This window comes from Natator depressus, chromosome 4 (genome assembly GCF_965152275.1).
Source record: "Natator depressus isolate rNatDep1 chromosome 4, rNatDep2.hap1, whole genome shotgun sequence".
In the NCBI taxonomy this organism is placed as follows: Eukaryota; Metazoa; Chordata; order Testudines; family Cheloniidae; genus Natator; species Natator depressus.
Genome location: NC_134237.1, coordinates 96,411,273 through 96,430,664, shown reverse-complemented (window position 1 = coordinate 96,430,664; position 19,392 = coordinate 96,411,273). Strand labels below are relative to the sequence as shown.

The window sequence follows — 19,392 nt, the reverse complement described above, 5'->3', positions numbered from 1 at the left end:
ATTCTTTAAATATTGAAAATATTCTTCAAAATATATTGTTTATACATTTCCTAGCTGCTCAGATGTGCTTTTTTAATATATATATATATATATAGTTGATATATTATTAAAGGCACTACAAAATAGAATTCTCTGGAGTGCAGAAGTTACTAAAAAATAACCTTCATACCACAAATATATTGAAAATATAATTGCTTAAAAAAACCCACCCAAAAAACCCCCTATGCAATCCCACTACTGTGTATAAATTTGTATGGGCAATGGGCTTAATGCATATAGGTCACTTAGAAATGTATGAATACAGGTATGTTAAATTTTAAAAATATCCTAAAAAATTAGTGAAAATGTCACATATATAAAATATTTCAAACATAATATTTGATAACATTCTTCACTTTCAGTTTTTTTTTTCATTTTACTGAGTCCAAACATATTCTTTTGCAGTAGGTTCTTTCTTCATAAATAGTAAAGTGTTCCTTCAGTGTTTGTCCCTCCCCCCCACCCCCCCAGAGACCCCCCCCCCCCACTGTTTGATAGTCTCAGTATGTCTGGTAGACATCATGTATTGGAACCTGGATTGTTGCAGCAGGAAATGCCTGAGGTATATAGCCGGCATATCCTCCATACGCTGCTGCAGCTGCAGCTGCTGCTGCGGCGTTCTTCTGTAGTGTGGCTATAGTCGCTGTTGTTGCAGCAGGAGCTGCAAACGGAACATAACTTGCACCATAAATCCCTGCAGCAGGAATTCTCTGAATATTTGGAGCCATGGTGTACACTGGAGTTATGGGGCGACCCTGGGGACAAAAAATTGGCATTTAACCTTCCAACTCACAGACTTTATCCAGTCACTAGCAATCTAATCTACTAGGCTGAGTATAATTATTCCACACATTAAAGGATTCACTTCAGTTTTTTAAAGTTGAGGAAGGATGATCTTGTGGTGAAGGCATAGGACTGAGAGTAGGAGATTGTAGATTTGATTCTGCTGGCAAGAATGGGCCTGTAAGGGTAGAGACTGCATGTCATGGGTGATGCAGGGAAGGCAGGCCAGTGAAGCCATGTGCATCACTTGCTCTTCCAGGGGACCTGGAACCAACAAGCACAGGCCAGAAAGTAGGCTGGGCCAACTGTGGAGGGAGGGAGCTAGAGCACAAGGGTGATGTCACTTTTGTCTTTGACTCTGTCTGGCTCCTCAGCTACTATTACGTTACACTTTAATTTCTTGTCTCTGCCTGTATTACTGCCCCTTCCCATTTATCCTCTCTTGTCAAACTTTCTGTTGCCCCTCACCTCCTCCGCTCCACCAGTGTTCCCAGCCTTGTCTGCTCATTTTCAGCTGCCCCAACGGTCACTTTCGTGCCTTCTTCCACACGGCCCTTATGCATAGTTCAACCTCCCCATCCATATACACGTCCCTCTTAAAGATGCATTTCTGCCACATGGCCCATAGTGAATCTAGCTGACTTGTATGCAAAAAGACAGAACTCCCTAAACTCTGTCTACATTTCTGTCTTTTCTTGAGCACTTCAGGGCAGGGACTGTCCCTTCTCCAATGTCTGTAAAGTACCTAGTATGAACAGATATCTCCCAGGTGGTTTTCGCCAGTAGGGCTTCTGTGGAGTTCCAAAGGTAACTTGAAGCTGCTTTCCTCCGCTGGACGCAGCAGTGACACCACTGCCTGCCTTCACCTAAGGGTACATTCCCCACTCTGGTTCCACTGCCCTAGCTGGTGCAGGAGGTGGCAGTTCTCTCAGCACCCACAGGGGCAAATCAAGTTCCTGGGCTCCATTCCTCATTGTGACACAGGACAAGTCACTGGGCCTCAATTCTGTAAGATGGGTGTAATAAGACTTTTCCTAACTCATTGCTTGTTGTGGGGCTAAATTCATTCATGCTTATGAAACGTCTGAGATTCTTGTATAGAAGGTGCTACTGAAGTGCAAAGTATTAGTAATACCTCCCCTTGCCCCTGTTTACCTTCTGAAGTCTCACGACTTGTTTCCAAAGAGCTTTGCAAATCAGTGTTATGGCAAGAAGTTTACTTAGATTGTAAGCTCTTTGGGGGCAGGGACAGTCTTTTTGTTTTGTATTTGTACAGCGCCTGGCCCAGTGGTGTCCTGGCCCGGGACTGGGGCTGCAGGACAAATAAGGAATAATAAAAAGGAAGGAATTTGTTTTGCAAATGTTACTGTGCCCAAAGAGTCTGTCACAATGTAATTACACAGAGTCACTCTGGAGCTGTAGTAGTCTGTGTCTTTTTTTTTTCCCCACTATTAACATAATAAATGGAAATGGAACTACAAAAAAAAGTCCCTATGTCATATCAAAATAAACCCTTACAGATCCAGCCAATGCCATAGCTTGACGGTGGCCTTCCCAGGAGAGGGTTTCAGGATGGATTCCCATCCTGGTTTCTTGCTCCCTGACTGGACTGGCACTGCTGCAGAGGCAACAGCAACAGCCTTTTAGGGAAGCACTTTAGCACTGTCAATAGAGAATAGCCAGTCGGTTATAGGAATGATGCTAGCAGGCTTCAAAGGGTGAGCTATATATTTCTTCTTAGTAGTGACTATGATAATGGCATGTGAAGGTTGGTGTGGCTAGAGCAGTAAAAAACAAAACAAAACAAAACACCTCAAGCTGAGAAGGGATTTGGGGTTGTGTCTAGTCCCACATGCACAAAAGTGGCAAAACAGGTTTTTTTTTTTTAAATGTTATGTAAGTCTAGCTTCCACTTGCTGACCTAAAGACTCCCCAGAATAAGTGCTGAAAGTGCCGTAACTGTATTTTATTCTGTTGAACATGAATTCTCTCATCCTATGTCAGACTTAAGAGCTTTTTACTATTTGCAAAGATCTTCTTAATTGTTGCAATTACACATTGCACTGCTATAGCACCTTCCGTTAGAAGATCCCAAAGTGCTTTAGAAACACTACTGAATTTATTCTCTCAATACTCTGGGGAGATAGGGAAGGGTAATTACCACCGTTTGACAGACTGGGTAAGTGAAGTACAGAGTAGTTAATGTTGCACAGCAACTCTGTAGTAAAGCCAAGGCATGACTACTAAAGTAGTAGTGCTTTAACCACTTTCCTTTTTCTCCGTGGCCAATATGCTTCCCTGCCCTGCGCTAGATGGAAAGGAAAAAATAAATTAAAATGAGATGGAAAAAGACCCCAAACTGAAGAGGGAGCCAGTGTTTCAAGTGTCTCAACTCTTCCCCCCCACCCCCACCCCAAGCCCAAGGAGACCCTAGCATAGCATCAGGGCACACCGTTCTGGCAGAGGCATGCTGAGGCAGTAGCACTGCAGCTCTACACAGAACACCCCTTTTGAGATTTAGCTGATCTGGGCGATAGTTCATGTGACTCCTCCTTCACCTGTGTGGGGCTAAGCCATTCAGTGCCGGGTGAGACGACTGTCAAGGTAGGGCTGTTTTTTTAGTCTAATAACTAAACAATCTCCCTTTAAACTGTGGCATGGCAAGAGGCCAGGGTTTCAAAGTACCAAGGTAAGCTTAGCAAGGACTACGTGCTGAATTTACCTGGAAAGGTGGAGGGGTTGAAACTGCAGGTATAACAGCTCCTGCTGCCGCTGCTGCTGCTGCTGCCGCCGCCGCGCTGGCTGGATCCTGCTGGACAGCAATGGGATTGATCATATGTTCCACTGTGTGGATTTTGCCATCTTCCATCATCTTGGCTGCTGGAGCTGCCTGAAACATGGAGTACTGGGCCCCAATAGCAGGGATTGCCACTAGAACAGACCACATACACAAAAACATATTGGAGTTGCGTCCACAGTGCTTTCTTTCCAAGGTAAAGGAAACCTCTCTCGCTAGGTAATTTACACCAGTGGTTCTCAAAGCCGGTCCGCCGCTTGTTCAGGGAAAGCCCCTGGCGGGCCGGGCCGGCTTGTTTACCTGCCGCGTCCACAGGTTCGGCCGATCGCAGCTCCCACTGGCTGCGGTTCGCCGCTCCAGGCCAATGGGGGCTGCGGGAAGCGGCACCTGCAGACGTGGCAGGTAAACAAACCGGTCCGGCGCGCCAGGGGCTTTCCCTGAACAAGCGGAGGTCCAGCTTTGAGAACCACTGATTTACACCATGCTCATCACTGTGATATACAACATACAAGGTCTTAGGGGTGATTCTCAATTCATTTGTAAATTACTATAAATATTTCAAGGTGTGCTCATGGACTCAGTACTACAATTTTGTATGTACTGCATAGTTTTCAAACACTTTTATCTCAATGGGCTCTTAAAGCAGGACCCTCCCCCTGCGCGAGGGTCACACTGAAAACTTGCCAGGAAACTGGAAGGCTACATCAAATTTACAGAAATCTGTTCAGATTACAGTTGTCCTCATTTAGTGGCCTAAGGAGATAAGTTTGAGCATGCAGTGCTCCATCTTGATCTTAGTTACTGCCTCTGAGATCAAGGTGGGAGTGTTGCATGCTGGGACCTGAAGTTTCCATAGGCAGAATTGCTGTATGAAAAGAAGAGTGTGATCTGTATTGTGTAACTTTGTGGGTAGCACTTGGCCTATAGGCTTCACTTTGGCCAACTCTGCACTATAGTTACTTACTGTAGTATATTTTTCTGGCTTAACTTAGCTGCACATATTTCATCACATCTTTCTGCTTGACTCTGGTCTCAGCTTATTTATTTAATTTAAAAAAAAATCTTACACCTTTCTTCTCATGTCAAAAAGCAGGTAACTTGCAATAAATAGAAGAACAAGGGGAAAGAGCTATGAACAGTGAGAGTTATACATGCAAGGGCTGTGAGTCTGTACCCATTTCTGAATGGAGTTTGGCTGCATTGCTTAGGAAGCAAATTTGTCCTGCTGAAAATCTCCAGCAATCACATGTGTGATTCTGTGGGTTCCTCAAAATTTACAGTCAGCTTTTGATTAATTAACCTTTCAACAATAAATTTATAGATAACTGAGTGCTACTTAGAATTACAGATGGCTGGAGGAGGTGATGTTTGGATTGGGATCTGAATTAGCTTTAGGCAACAGATCAGGTCTGAAGCCAAATCAAGGTTTGGTTTCAATGGTGTTGAAATCTTGCAAGAGTTTATTCCAAACTGGCAGAAATCATGAGAGATCAGCTGTTCTGTTTTCCACCATTTTGGTTTAAAAAACAACAACCCAACTTCACAAGAACACCTCTTTTTATAAGATTTTGATCACACATTAACAGGGATCAGAAATTAGCCCTTTCTATTTAGAACTGAATCTGGAACCAGTACCACAGGGGCAGATTTGGATCTAGGGATTTGAATCCAAACCTTCCTAAAATCTGGAAATATGTGAACTCAAGAGTCTGCTTTTGGCCTATCTTTGGAGTTCTAATAAATTAGACAGATACCGTCAATAAATATTTACTAGGCAAGAATATAGTGTGTATGTCAAAAATCATTTTTCAAGTAATCTTTAGAAATACCTGAAACTCCTAAGATGTATTCACAATTATGAAGGGTGGGAACGCTCCCTCTGAGAACTGACATTTTGCCCAGAGAGTCTGAGGATTTAGGTTAAATTATCTCAAATCTTTCTTTGAAAACAGAACTCATCTTTGAAAATCATCTACTTTTGTCATGCAAATACTAAGCTGAATGCCTCTTTTCTCAAACTACATCATCAAACTGTCAAGATGGCATCTTCTTTTAGGAGTGTTCATCTTTTTTTATTTTATTTAAGATAAGTGCATATCTTAAAAGTGATTTCCACTTATTTGTAATTGATTATTAGAGAATTTCATAATGTTACAACTACAATCAAGTGCATTTTTACTGTAACATCAGTGGTGTTTTATTATTAGTGTGTCTGTTACAGTTCTGATTACACTGTAGGGAAAGCGCATGATGACTTTTTTCAGTGGCTCACCCTGGTCACTTGAATGTAGATTCTACCTCATAATAGTTAGCCCAAACAGAAGTCTATTCAAACAGGGTCTTGCGGACTTCCACAACTTCATTCTAGCCACTACCATTTTCTCCTATAAACACCAAGGGCTAGATTCTCAGCTGCACCCAGCTTCCACAGGATGTTGCGAAGGGGGTGGTGGAAAGGAACTAGTTGCTGTTCCCTGATCCTGAGGCTGGTTCTCCACTAGCCCCAGTGTAACTTAGAACAGCCTAGAGGCTGTCCTAAAGTTTGTCGGCTAGTAATAGCACCTAAGGGGCTATCTGCTAGCCAGGAATTGCTGGAGCACTGTGTGATCTGGCCATCCCGTTCCTGCTCTACCATAATCCTAAACTGGAGGCTCCAGGAGAGTGGCATAGAAACCAGTGCTGCCAGCTCCGTGCCAGCTGGGGACTCTCCCACGCCAAGGAAATCCTCACATAGGGAGATCTGCCTGCTTCCCAACCCCTTTGTCTTCTAGATGTCTATATTCCTGGGGCCAAGTCACCCCGATGTAATCACTTAACATCAAAGGAGATAAACAGGGAGGAATGTGACCCCTAGTCTTCATTCTCTAGCAAACAGAGCAGCAGCCTCTGAAACCAGCAGCTGTGTTGCTATACGGTTAGACCCAGAGAGGACACCTAGGTGTGGGACTATCTTGTTCCTTTGGCCTATGCGCCCACACAAGCGATCACAGCTAGTAACCCTCAGTGAGTGGTGCCAGAGAATGCATTTGCTGCCTCACATTTGTAGAGAGGATAGTGATTGTCAGATTTGAATAGAACGATTGGCCAAACTCAGCAGGAAGAATGCAGACCTACTGGTCCCAGCCACAAAAATATCCTAAGTATCACCAAAGCTGGTTGGGTGGGATGTTAACTTACCCAAACCAATCTGAATCTAAAAAGTTCAAGCTCAGTTCAAAGAACGGGCTGAATTTCAAGCCTCTTTATTCTCCCTACCCACCTCCCAACAGGTTTGCCCAACCTAGTAATTATACTAACCTGCACCAGGTTTAATGGCAACTGGATTGACAGCAGACAACTCCAAATTGGGTACAAGCTCATATCCTTTTTCTTGCTGTTTTCCTTTCCCTTCGTGGTATCTGCTATATATGCCACGGCCTGCAGAATATCCCCCCAGATAAGAGCCTCTGGGGCCAGGGGCTCTGTTGCCAGCTGCACCTCGCCCTCTGCCTCTTATGCTGCCTGCTTATAATAACAACATAACAAAATAAGGATGAATAACACAATAACAGCAATGGGGGAAATGTTTAACACCCCCACATACAGGCATTCGGATAGTAATAAGCTAGCTGAAGTTAGAATAGCTGAATTTGAATGACTCTGTTCTTGAAAACAAAGGGAATCTTGCTTGAATCAGGAATGCACAAGCAGACAATGCATTTTCTGGTGTTCATGGTACTTTTCCTTGCACGACTAGCTTATAGTGATATAGTTCAGACTTCGGTGTTCTCTGGAATTTATTAATAATGTTGAATTTATATCAACAATTTTGCAAATGTTACTATGGTGCTTTTGGTCATGTGATGTAGTGATAATTTTATGGCAGATTGTTTGGGTATTCAGACCAGGGGTGATGGAATTTTCCTAAAAGGAGAGGGGGTGGGGGCATGAGGCCCTGCCTCTGGCCCCACCCCTGCCCCTCCTCTTCCCCCCAAAGCCCTGCCCCCTGGCCAAGCCGGAAACCAGAGCCAGGCCGGGGAACCTGGGCCTCTCCACCTGCCCAGGGTGGGGAGCCCTAGAGCAGCCCCCAGCCCATGTCCCCGCCTCCTGGGCCTCCCTCTGAGGACAGATGGAGGGTCCACAGCTCCCTACAGCTGCACGCATGGCTCTTACCCTGACTTGGCTCTGGCTTCTGGCCTGGCCTGGGGGCAGGGCCTGGGGGGCCGATGAGCCACAGGCAAGCCATGGTAAGAGCCACCAGGGCAGCTGTGGGGAGCTGCAGACCCTCCATCTGCCCTGGGCAGGGGACCTGAGGGGCAGGGACATGGGGTGGAGGCTGCTTTCGGGGCCCTCCACCTTGGGCCGGTGGAGGGTCTGTAGCTCCCTACAGCTGCCCAGGCCAGGCTCCAGCTTCCGGCCTGGCCAGTGCTGAGGCCTTGGGGGGTGAGGGGGGAAGAGAGGAGAAGCAGGGGGCTGGGTCCATGGCAAAAAGTGGGAGGGCCAGGCCCATCCACTTTCAAAAGTGGGAGGGCCATGGCCCCTTGCCCACCCCCTGTTCTGGTGCCTCTGATTCAGACATCCAATTAACTGATTCCTATTCCTGCAGAAATAGCTGCAGATATCAATCGGGAGATTGAGTTGAGGCTGGAACTTTTGACCAGTTAGGGTTTACAAATATTTTTGTATTTATATAGGTGGTAAAAGAATAAGATCATACTTATTGTTAAACTGAACTTGGCTGGGAAATACATTTTCAGAATTTCAGTAAATTATATGCTCTGTAATGGCAGTACAAAACCACTTGCAATTACAAATGTCAGTTATAATTGTTGCAATTTAAGCCTGAATGATTAATTTTTTGGTTAATTTTTAATATATAGAATTCAATAACAATTAAATTCCAATAGTAAGAGCAATACTTCTAACTTATATAGCTCCTTTCATCAACAGATCTCAAAGCTTTTCGTAAAGGAGGGTACAGTATGATCAGTTTTTTACAGATGCAGTAACTGAGGCATAGAGAGTTTATGGCTAAGGTTTTCAAAGGCATCCTGTAATTTTGGATGCCTATTTTGAGATACCTAGGATCTGATTTTTTCAGAGCACCCAGCGCTGTAGCTGAAGCCAAAGGGAGGTGCAGATGTACAACACTTTGGATAATTAGACTCAGGAAGTCTGGTACTCAAACTATAGGAAACTTCTGTTACTTGCCCAGGGTAATACAACAGTAATAGAAGTTAGATCTCCTGATTCCCAATCCTGTGTTCTGTCCACTAGTGCACCCCTACCTTACACCTGTCTGCATATTAGAAAGGGATTGTCAAAAGAAAAATATCTTCAATATACTAGCATTAATAAAGTAAGACCGAGTATAACTATGACGAACTGTGCTGCAAAGGTAAGTTAAGAAAAATGTAAAACATGTCATCTGTTACCTATTTAAGACAGATTCATGCCTCCCCCCACCTTGAAAGCAAAGCTGGCAATAATGCCCTCAAATTAGATTATGTTCAACTGTGCTTACTAACCTTTCACAAAGTAATCTCGGTTGGGACCGATCAGAGCATTGTATGGATATCCATAATATGCTAGTGTATACGGATCACAAGAGTAAACATAGTTGGGTTGCTGAGTTACTTCTGTTGTTGTTGTTGCTGCTGCTCCTCCTTTAGCTGCTTTCTGATAACGAGTGTACTGCTCTTTGTCTACTGGTTTGGCCAAGGTAACTTCCAGGCATGAGCCTTCAAGTTCAGTGCCATTGAGGTTGTTCATGGCGTGAACTGCATCTTCCCTGCTTGTAAAGTGCACAAAGGCATAATCGCGTATTTTTTTAACCCGTTCTACACAGCCAGGGTTAAACTGGCCAAAGATCTTTTTAATTGTATCCTCCGTGGTTTCAATCATTAAATTCCTCACATACAGGATTTTAACAGTCTCCATTACATCTTCATCAACATCTATCTCTGGTTCTGCCCAATCAACAGCAATTTGGTGGCCCCACAGTTGGATTCTCCCAGGCATCAGCTTTCTCCTGGCCATGGCGGCTGCTCGATGGCTTTCATACTCCACAAAGGCGAAGCCTCTATTTTTCATCTTGTCTGCTGCACTTGCATACACAATGACGTCTAGCACGCCCTCTGTCACCTTGGAGATCTCTTCTAGTATTTCCTCTCTCTTCTTCATCTTGGGTATACCTCCAATGAACAGTCTACAGTTATCCACGCTGCAGCAAACACCTAGAAGCCTACCAGGACGGATTTCGTAGTTGTTCAGTTCTCTGACAGCACGTTTGGCTTCATGCTTGTGTGTGTACATAACAAAAGCGTAGCCGCGGTTTTTCCCATCAAAGTCCATCATCAGGCGCATTTCATAGATACGTCCTACGGACTCAAACACAGGCACTAGCTCGTCTTCATACACATCGCGAGGAATTTTACCAACAAAGACTTCACAGCCACGAGGAGGGTGCAACCCCTCCCAGCCAGGTGGAGGCCCGCCGTACTTGCGCTGCCCGTTCTCTTGAATCATGGTATATCCAGTACGCTCCATGAGTGCCAACAGGGCAGCCTCATTAGGTGCACCAGCTACACCTTCAGGAACTTTGGTTGTAGACATGTTGGAGGAGTCGTTACTCATCCTAGCAGTGGAATCCTCGGCTGTCATTATGTCAAAATCATTCAAAGTGTGATGAAACCTAAACAAAGAGAGGTAAAAGGAGGACATTAATTATCTACTGTTAACATGACAGGAATCTGACTTTTTTCTGCAGTTTATGTTCAAGTTCATTTTTCAAGAACGAGGTGACTATTAAATACAAAACATAAAAATTAAATAGCAAAATATACTCTCCTGCATGCGGTGGATACCTGGCCCAGGAAACTCCCTGAGATGAGTTTCCTTCAAATCTTCCCTTCGTATGAGAGAATCTAAATTGGGTTATGGAGGAAGGTGGTGGTCCAACTTCCCATGAACTATGCAGCTCTTGTTCTTGCACCCTAAGTCTGTGCAAAACTCCACTCTGAGGTGAGTATAGGCATGTAACCTGGGTAAATGCTGCTTCAAGTAGTGTTACTTGGGCTGTGTCTACATGAGAGCTTACGGCAGCTCAGCTGTACCAATGCAGCTGTGCTGCTCTAAGATCTCTCATGTAGCTGCTCTATGCTGGCGGGAGAGAGCTTTCCCAGCAACATAATTAAATCATCCCCAATGAGCGGCAGTATCTATGTCAGGAGGAGAAGCTGGTATAACTTATATGCTCAGGTGTTTTTTTCCCACACCCCTAATACTGCATGCAGTATTCTAGTATCTGTCTCACCAATGCCATCTACAGAGGTTAAAAACACCTCACAGCTCCCCTGTTTATACATCCAACCATCACATTAGCTTTTCTTGCCACAGCACTTCACAGGGAGCTCATATGAGCTGTTTGTCCACTATGACCCTTAAATCCTTTTCAGTCACTACATTCTAGGATATTGTCCCCCATTATGTAGGTATGGCCTGCATCCTTTGCTCTTGGATGTACCCCTTGTATCTGGCCCCATTAAAACACATTTTGTTTGAATTGGACCAGCTTATGAAGTGATCCAGATCGCTCTGTATGACTGCTCTGTCCTCATCATTATTCATCTTTCTGCCAAACTTTGTCATCTGCCAGTTTGTATTCCAGATCATTGATGAAAATACCGAGTAGCGTTAGGTGTAGTACTGATCCCTGCAGAACATCACTAGAAACACCCCCATTCAGTGATCACTGTTTGACAAGATCTATTTTCCGTAAAATTGGTCGAAGTCCAAGCATGGACAGATTGGTCTAGTTAGTAGATTTTAGTCAGTCTGATGTAGTTCTTCTGGGACAATATGTATGCCAGGTCTTTATGCTTGTGTGTTCAGAGCTGAGTGCTTCTGTAAAATGGAGGAAACATGTAAAGATCTCATTTTATAGGACAGGAGTTCTGAAAAGAGGCTGTAAGTGTTGCTACCACTGAAAGCTAGTGGAGATTCTCTTGCATGTAGGGCAAATGTTGCACTCCACGGGTACATACTGCCCAAGAGGCAGTGGAACTAATGGGGTTTAGATGTGCCGAGAGAGGGTGTGAAGTAGAAGTCTGGGTCACAGGTGCCACAGAGCAACTCCTTGGGGGCCTGTGTATCCTGGGGGGATGAAAGGGAGGGTTCTGTCTCTGAACAGGTCTGATGCAATGGCAAGGATGTAACTCATGACCAATAACAGGTTCATCTGTAAAGGGGAATCTTCAGTAGCTTTCAATAGTAGTAGCATATAAATAATCTTTGAGCAACTCTAGTCACTAGAGCCAGAGACCATTATGTGCTCTATAACTGATGTCACTTTTAAAAACAAGTTTCAAAACCTGCCTGTGTGACCTTTCATATCTTTTGTTGTCCTCGTCTGAAGCAGAAATATTCCTTATCTAAACATCAGCACTCTTCACAAGAAAAAGAAGTGGAAGGTAGAGCAGTGGGTGCATGTTAGAGGGTTAGAGAGAGGGAAATTTGTAGGTAGTTCCTTTCTTTTCATGAGATCTCATTAAGAAATTTGATTTTTTTTCCCCTCAAGAATTCTAAAAATCAGTTATTTCACTCTTTGGACAGGGAATTTTCCTTAAGTTTGCAATAAGGCCTCAGGATATGTGTACAAATTCAATGTTGCAGTGATATGGCCATACTTACTATAGCTGTTCCTGGAATCACTTATCCACTGCTAGTAATACATACAGTTTAGTCAGAGTACCTCAAGACACTGTGAGAAGTAACTTCTTGGAACAGTACTTACAAATAAAATAAGGCTCATGACACCGAATGTAAACTTTAGACTGTTGGTACCTAACCCACTTGATGTATGGGTATGGGGAATGTAATATACCAACGTGTGCACGTAGTTGTTCAAGTTAGAGTGGGTTGAAAATTTTCGGATGGAATATTTTCCTGTTGGAAAATGCTGTTTCATCAAAATTGATGCATTATTTGGGAGTGTGTCAATTTTGATGAAATTTCATGTAGAAATTTAAAAAAAAATTTTTTTAACAAGGTTGGAGCATTCCATTTTGACAATATAGGAAGGGAACATTTTGATATTTTTTTTGTTTCAAAACAACTGTTTCAAAATTTATTTTATAAAAACAATTTTAAAAAATGAAAATAAAACTTCTCAATGTTATCAAAACGCAATGTTTTGATCTGAAATGCTGACAGAAGCACACTTCTGATGGCATAGCTATTTCTACACTGGGGTTTTGTAGGCATAGCTATGTCGGTCAAGACAGAGTACAGTTTTTTTACACTCCTGATTGATATAGCAATGCTAGTACAAGCTTTAAGTGTATACCAAGCCTCAGTGTTCTAACTTTTTTTGTCTCTGTTCCTTTTTTTTTTCATGTCTCTTTTCTCTATCCTGAGTATTTTTTCAGATTCTCTTCCTGTCTGTTCCATTCCACTTCTTTCACCAGTCTATCTCTCCCTTTGTTTCTCCATGTTCTCCCGCTATTTCCCTCCAAGATCTTTCCCTACTCTGCTTCTTCCATTTCCATGTGTTCTTTCTCATCCATAGCTAGCCACCAGTGCTGTAGCTAGAACATGACTCCTTGTGGGCTCCCAGTTGTTACTGCAGTGCCACAGAATGCAGAGACCAGAACTGTTTAGAGACCTCAATTTGGCCCACATAATCTATTTTACTCACTTAGTTAAACATACATTTTAGCTTTGCCTGCTGCATGACACAACAGAAATCTTCACAAAGTTCAGGTAAAATTTCTCTTGGACAAAAAAACATACAGTGCATGTTTTCAGGGCATTCTTATTTTTATTGTTACTGCCTTTTCATACGTTAGATTGTTTTTTCAAAGGTGAGTGGGCAAGACTTTATAGCAACCAATCTCATGCACAATATTAATTTTAAAATGTCTTTCTGAACCGTACAGAACCATGTGTGCATTTTGTTAGTATATAATAAACTAGCGATTGAAACTTAAATCTGTTACCATGCAAACTGTATCTCTACAGTGTGAGAGCTAATAGTGTACACATTTAGTAGGCTTGATTGAGTCAAAGATGATTTCCTTATTTCCATTAAGAATGACTAATATGGGGAAAACCAGAAAATATATATTTACACTTTGAAGCACATGGTCTTATGATACATAAGAGCTCAATTCCTCATCTAGGATATCCAAAGAGGAGGTTGCACCAGCTTCACAATGACACAGGATCATATGAAGAAAAGACCATTCCTAATCTAAACTGTTGTGAAAATGAGACTGTAGGAGTTAACAAGTGTTATGTGACTAATTATCTGGGAATGGATTAAAATTGTGGTTGCTATAGTTACTGTTGTAGTGCATGCACAATGTCTGAAATACTCAGGAATTTTAAAAAACACAGTAAAAAGCATGCACACGCACTGATCAAAAATTGGACTATATTTAAGGAATAATATCCATCCATCCATCCACCTACTTATATTGTTCCCATCATCATAGTATATAAGCACCTCACAAATATTAATGAATGACTTTCTCCTCACAGCATTCCTGTGTGGTAGGGAAGTATTTATTCCATTATGGAAGATGGGGAACTGAAGCACGGAAATATCGTGTAACTTGCCCAAGGCCACACAAGAAGTCTGTGGCAGAGTCAGGAGCTGAAGCCAGATCTCAAGAGTCTTACTGCAGTGCCTTAACCTCAAGACCATCTTTGAAAATCATTTGTTTAATATCTGCACATACACGGTATTTATGATATAGAGTGTGACTCTATTTTTCTTTTTATGCCTCCCCCCTCATCCTCTTCCCATTAAAAGTTTAACAATTTATGTTCCAAAAACCAAACCCAGTTTGGGCTACCTTTAAGGGCTGCTGGTTGAGCTCCTCAGGGGTTTGCAGGAATCTCAGTTTAAATCCCCTATCCTGGCCTCTCACTGCCCAGGTGAGCAGGAACTGGGGGTTCAGGAGAAACAGTTCACTTGGCCCTTGGGATACAAGATAGATTTCCTTTGCTCATCAGCAACCCCTCTGGTTGATTATCTGTCTAATCTGCATACACATTTGTACCTCAGTCATTACCATGGATTCTGAATGTCTAAAGATTAAGGCCATGTCTACACTGCGCACCTTACAACGGCGCTGTTGTAAGGTGCATACTGTAGCCGCTCTTTGTTGTCAGGAGAGCTCTCTTCCAGCAACAAAATAAAACCACCCCCAATTAGGGGTGGTAACTTCTTCACCAGGAGAGCGTCTCCCGCTGACCAAGTGCTGTCCCCACCAGTGCTTTTAGTCATTAAAATTTTTGTCGTTCAAGGGGGTGTGTTTTTTTTCACACCACTGAGCAACAAAAGTTTTGATGACGAAAGTGTCAGTGTAGACAAAGCCTAAGAAATATCCTGGGACCAACATGGCTACAACAACACTCCAGACAACAATTAAAGAGTAAGAAGCATTGTTGTAGGGCTCTGAAAGGATTCTCGTGTGATCCTCTTTGGACGAAAGGATGTAGGGCTGACAACCCTTCAGGATTTTTCAGGAGTCTCCAGGAACTGAAGATGAATCTTTATTTAAAGATTGTCATGTGATGAAACCTCCAGCGACATGTGCAAGCAGAGCTGGCTGACTCAAGGGTAAGATGGATATAAAACTGCGTAAAGTGGGTCCTCAGTGATGTGATGGAGTGGAGGGGAAAGAAAGTGATTGTGCCTAGAAGACAGGAAAACTTCTGAGATATCTTGGAGTACGTGTGTATGTGAATCAACATACTGATAATTATCTTTTCTGACACTATTTTGCTGCTACTGGGGAAACACAACAAAATGGCTTCAAATGTTCAGTTGGTCCAAGTGATGAATCCCCACAAAGGAGTATGTCAGCTTTCTGCCTTCTGTATTGCCACCAACCAGCCTGTGAGTCTGAGTCAAGTCTTTTTTCTGTGTTGGAATAAATAGGCCTAGATTTTAATCATCCATTCTAATGCTTTTCAGCAGCTTCTTTAAAAAAATTGAGGTAAAAATGATTAGTTTGGCAAATAGATTTAAACCTGAAAAACTCAGACATTTTCCTGCAACTTAGGCTTTGTCACTTGCACCCTCTGCCCCTAAAAATTTTCTATTCATGCAACCTTCCATGTTCTTCTATGGCACCCATCACTGTAGTATCTCAGGCCCAGATTCACAATGGGACTTAAGTCTGGTCTACACTTCAGAGTTAGGTCGATGCAAGGCAGCCTATGTCCACCTCATTATGGAAATGTCTACACTTAAATTTCGCTCCTGCCAACATAACTGTCCCACTCTGCCGATTTAATAACTCCACCTCTACAAGTGGTGTAGAGTCAAGAATAATGTAGTTAGTTTGACACAGTGTCAGTGTAGACGCTGCATTGCTTACGTTGACTGTTACTGGCTTTCAGGAGCCTTCCCACAATGCTCCACGCTGACACTAGAGTTGATACGAGCTCTCCTGGTGAGGATGCACACTGTCGACACAAGGAGCAAAGTGTAGACGCACATAGGTGATGTAATTACAGTAACTACTAGGCACCTAGAAAATCACAGGAACAACACTGCAATCCACAAAGCCTGAGTTAGGCACCAAGGCTCCGTATCCAATGAATGGGGAAAGATGGGCACCTAGGAATGCAATCCATAAAAGCCAGCATGCTAAGCAGGAAGCCACATAAGTTAGCCAGTGGGAGATGCCAACACGAGGAGGTGTGTCCTAAACCCTACTCCTCTCGTGGAGATAAGTGCTTTCCTGCAGCCCTGATGTAGGCACCCATCTCTGCTTGTAATCCACAACCAGGAATCCTCTCCTGCATTCAGGTGGCTTAGGTGCCTAAATTGTTTTTTGTGAGAATGAACTAGGCATGTGTTTCATTCCAAACAAACTGACTGGAAAAGGAGCCCACCTTATAACTTTTGGCCAAGTGGTTAGAACACTCACATGGGATGTGGGAGACCTAGGTTCAATTCCACCCTCCCCCTGAGGGGATTTGAACAGGGGGGTCTCCTGCACCTCACGGGCTTAAAGAGTCATTGGGCCAATATACAGAGAGAGAGAGAGATTCTCTAGCCTGGTGGTTAGAGTACCCACCTGGCAGGTGAGAGATGATGGGTCCAGTCCCCCACTCCAACCACACTTTAATTAGTTACCCAAAATGCAACAGCTTCAGCAGGAGAACTTAAGGGATCCCCACATCAGAATATTCCCACATTAGGGCACTTTCCTAAGACACGTGGGAGACTCCTGTTCAAATCCTTTCTTCCCCTCAGGCAGAGAGGGGTGTTGAACTTGGGTCTCCCCCATCCCAGGCAAGTGTTCTAACCCCTGGGCTAAAAGCTATAAAGTAGGCATCACCAGCTGCCTCCTCCTCTGAGCAGATTTTGAATGGGACCTGATCTGGTAGGCATGCTCAGAGGCTGCTTACCAGATCAGGTACCATGGGTGAGTTATGCAGAGGAACACCTATCTTCCCCAGGGTTGTGGATTACTCTGGGGCTTAGGTGGGAGATTGGCATCCTGACACCTAGAGTGAGGCAGCAGTGTGCATGCCCAGAGACAGCAACACAGCTGCCTAGGGAGCTATTTACTGCAAATATGTAGGTGCTGAGTGTATTTCGGAGCAGGCAACCAAGGAGGAGTTTTGTGGGTTACAGTGGCTCCTAAAATTGGGACTTAGGCCCCCATCCACAATGGTACTAAGTAATTTGTGGGGTTACACAACGATTTGCATCACTGCTGAACTTAGCCCTTCAGCTATGGTATTACAGAGTATGGAAACATAATGTGGATGTTTGAGAGATGCTGCTGAACTGCAAATGGACATTCTATCTGGCTCATGTTTTATTAAGGAATCTTACTTATGTATGCATTCAACCCTGTACCTGTGTTTTGAGATTTGATCTACAGTAGGTTTTGTTAGTGACATCATGTAAGTGTGTATCAAGGTCAGTGAATGGCACCAGAAGTAAGTGAAGCGATTGGAACACACCTGAAAACAAATAACTGAAAAACATGTTTGGGAAACTGAGTGAAAGAAGACACAATGCTGCAGGAAACAACCACAGACTTCAGTGATCAAATCGTGTGGTGACAGGTGCCTTACAGAAACTAAGATAGACGGAGATCCTGGTGAGCCGTGCAAGCGCCTATTGACCATAGATACTGACTCCACAGCTTAGCTAGTCAACAAAGGGTCAGCCCACAAGGAAAGTCCCACACATACCTCAGCTCTGTGGCCAAGAATTCCAAAGCAAGCTGGCAGGAAGAAGCTCATGGAGATTCTACTGGAGCATTTTAAAAAGGAGCAGAGAGGTGAATGGGCTCCTATAAAAACTCAGCACTGAGACAGATGGGCCTCACCTGAAGAGGACTGTGCCAGCAACTCCAGGAGACGCTGATCCACCCAGGATCAGCACTTACGGCGGGGGTGCTAGGTGACAAGCAGTTGACTATGGTGTTGCAAGGGGTGGGTATATTCTTGTTCTTTCAGGGGAGTAAAAGGACAAAGTTATCTTTTTGCACTGTGGAGATGGATGCTAGAAGTTCTTAGGAAAATATGTACTGGTGGGAAGCTATTTGGAGAAGAGATTCTGTACTAGGGAAGAGAATGTGATGGGGTGGTCTTGGCCAGTGCAGGGGGACTCTGTATTAGAGAGGAGGAGCATTCATTGTAGGTTTGTGTTTGCAGCATTGCATCTTGGATTATAACCCAGCCAATCTGTACTTTATCTCCCCCTTCAAAATTGGGGTAGGTTCCATGGCCGTGGAGCCCAGGAGTCTGCAGAGCTTCCATTAAACATCAGCAGCACATGGTAATTTAATTTGGGATCAAACCTATATAGTACAACTCTGGTTGATTTTTGGAGCCTGCTAAAATAGGAAATTTAAAAATAAAATTACCTGATTATTGGATGAGGTTCTCTAAAATATCACCACCAGTGAGTTATTTTAAGCTCTAGGACAAATCCTATTAGTCAGTCTGGTTTTCAAAAGGTCATTTAAGATTACTGAGTGACTTTAATATTAAAGTCTAAAATAAATTTCCTATGATAGACAGCATAAAAATTCATAAAAAGATCATGCAACATTCATTAGTGAAGACATGTCAGTCAGATTTGCTGCTAGAAAACATCTTAATTTTGCACTATACAACCCTGCTAGCTGATTTCATCAGGTATTATAGTAAAGTCACACTATAAACAAAGTGTCAATAAAGGGCATCTTAACAAAAGGTCCTGCGTAATGTTGACACAGTAAAATATTAGTTTCAGTTTTAGGTGTGACCCTTTTATTTAGATAAAATTCCTTGTATACAGTAGCCCTGCCTCTGAAGTTCACTTGTGGCTACGAAGCACCATTACAGTTGTAGAGAAAGTAAAATAATCTTTTAAAACATCCTTATTGTTTTTAAAAAAGCGCTAAAGTTAAATTTTTTTGCAATGCCTGATTAAAATAATATTTAAAATGTTATAAAAATATAAATTAAAACAGCCTCCAGTTTTAGAAACACCAGGATTGGTGTGAGTTTTTTCAATGCTTGGCAATATTTTGGCAATACTTTTGAATATTGAAAACAATATACCTGTTTGAAGATCCCTTCTGAGGAAATAAAAATGAAGTTAAAAACTTTAATAAAAATAGTGTATTGGCTCTAGAATTGTGTTTCAAATATACCATTTAAAATGGTCTTTGATTTGCATATAGCTATTGTATCTGTTATAATTTATGTTCCCTCTCTTGGCAAGATTGTCATGTGACCTGCTTTGACAGCCACTTAGGTATAATACA

General features: G+C 42.9%; 1 protein-coding gene across 4 annotated transcripts in view; it reads right to left on the bottom strand.

Annotated features, from left to right (window-relative positions):
- Window positions 1-523: 523 nt before the first annotated feature.
- RBM47 (RNA binding motif protein 47) overlaps window positions 524-19,392 on the bottom strand; it is a 105,199-nt gene continuing 86,330 nt past the window's right edge. For 3 of the 4 annotated variants that reach the window (XM_074950107.1, XM_074950110.1, XM_074950108.1), the window contains exons 2-5: window positions 9,127-10,292; window positions 6,917-7,123; window positions 3,545-3,753; window positions 524-794 (exon numbers count right to left, since the gene is read on the bottom strand). In XM_074950107.1, coding sequence (XP_074806208.1) covers window positions 540-794; window positions 3,545-3,753; window positions 6,917-7,123; window positions 9,127-10,261 — 1,806 coding nt within the window. In that variant the 5' untranslated portion in view covers window positions 10,262-10,292 and the 3' untranslated portion in view covers window positions 524-539. Of the gene's footprint in view, window positions 795-3,544; window positions 3,754-6,916; window positions 7,124-9,126; window positions 10,293-19,392 lie in introns of those variants that run through there. The other variant, XM_074950106.1, reaches the window with a different exon arrangement.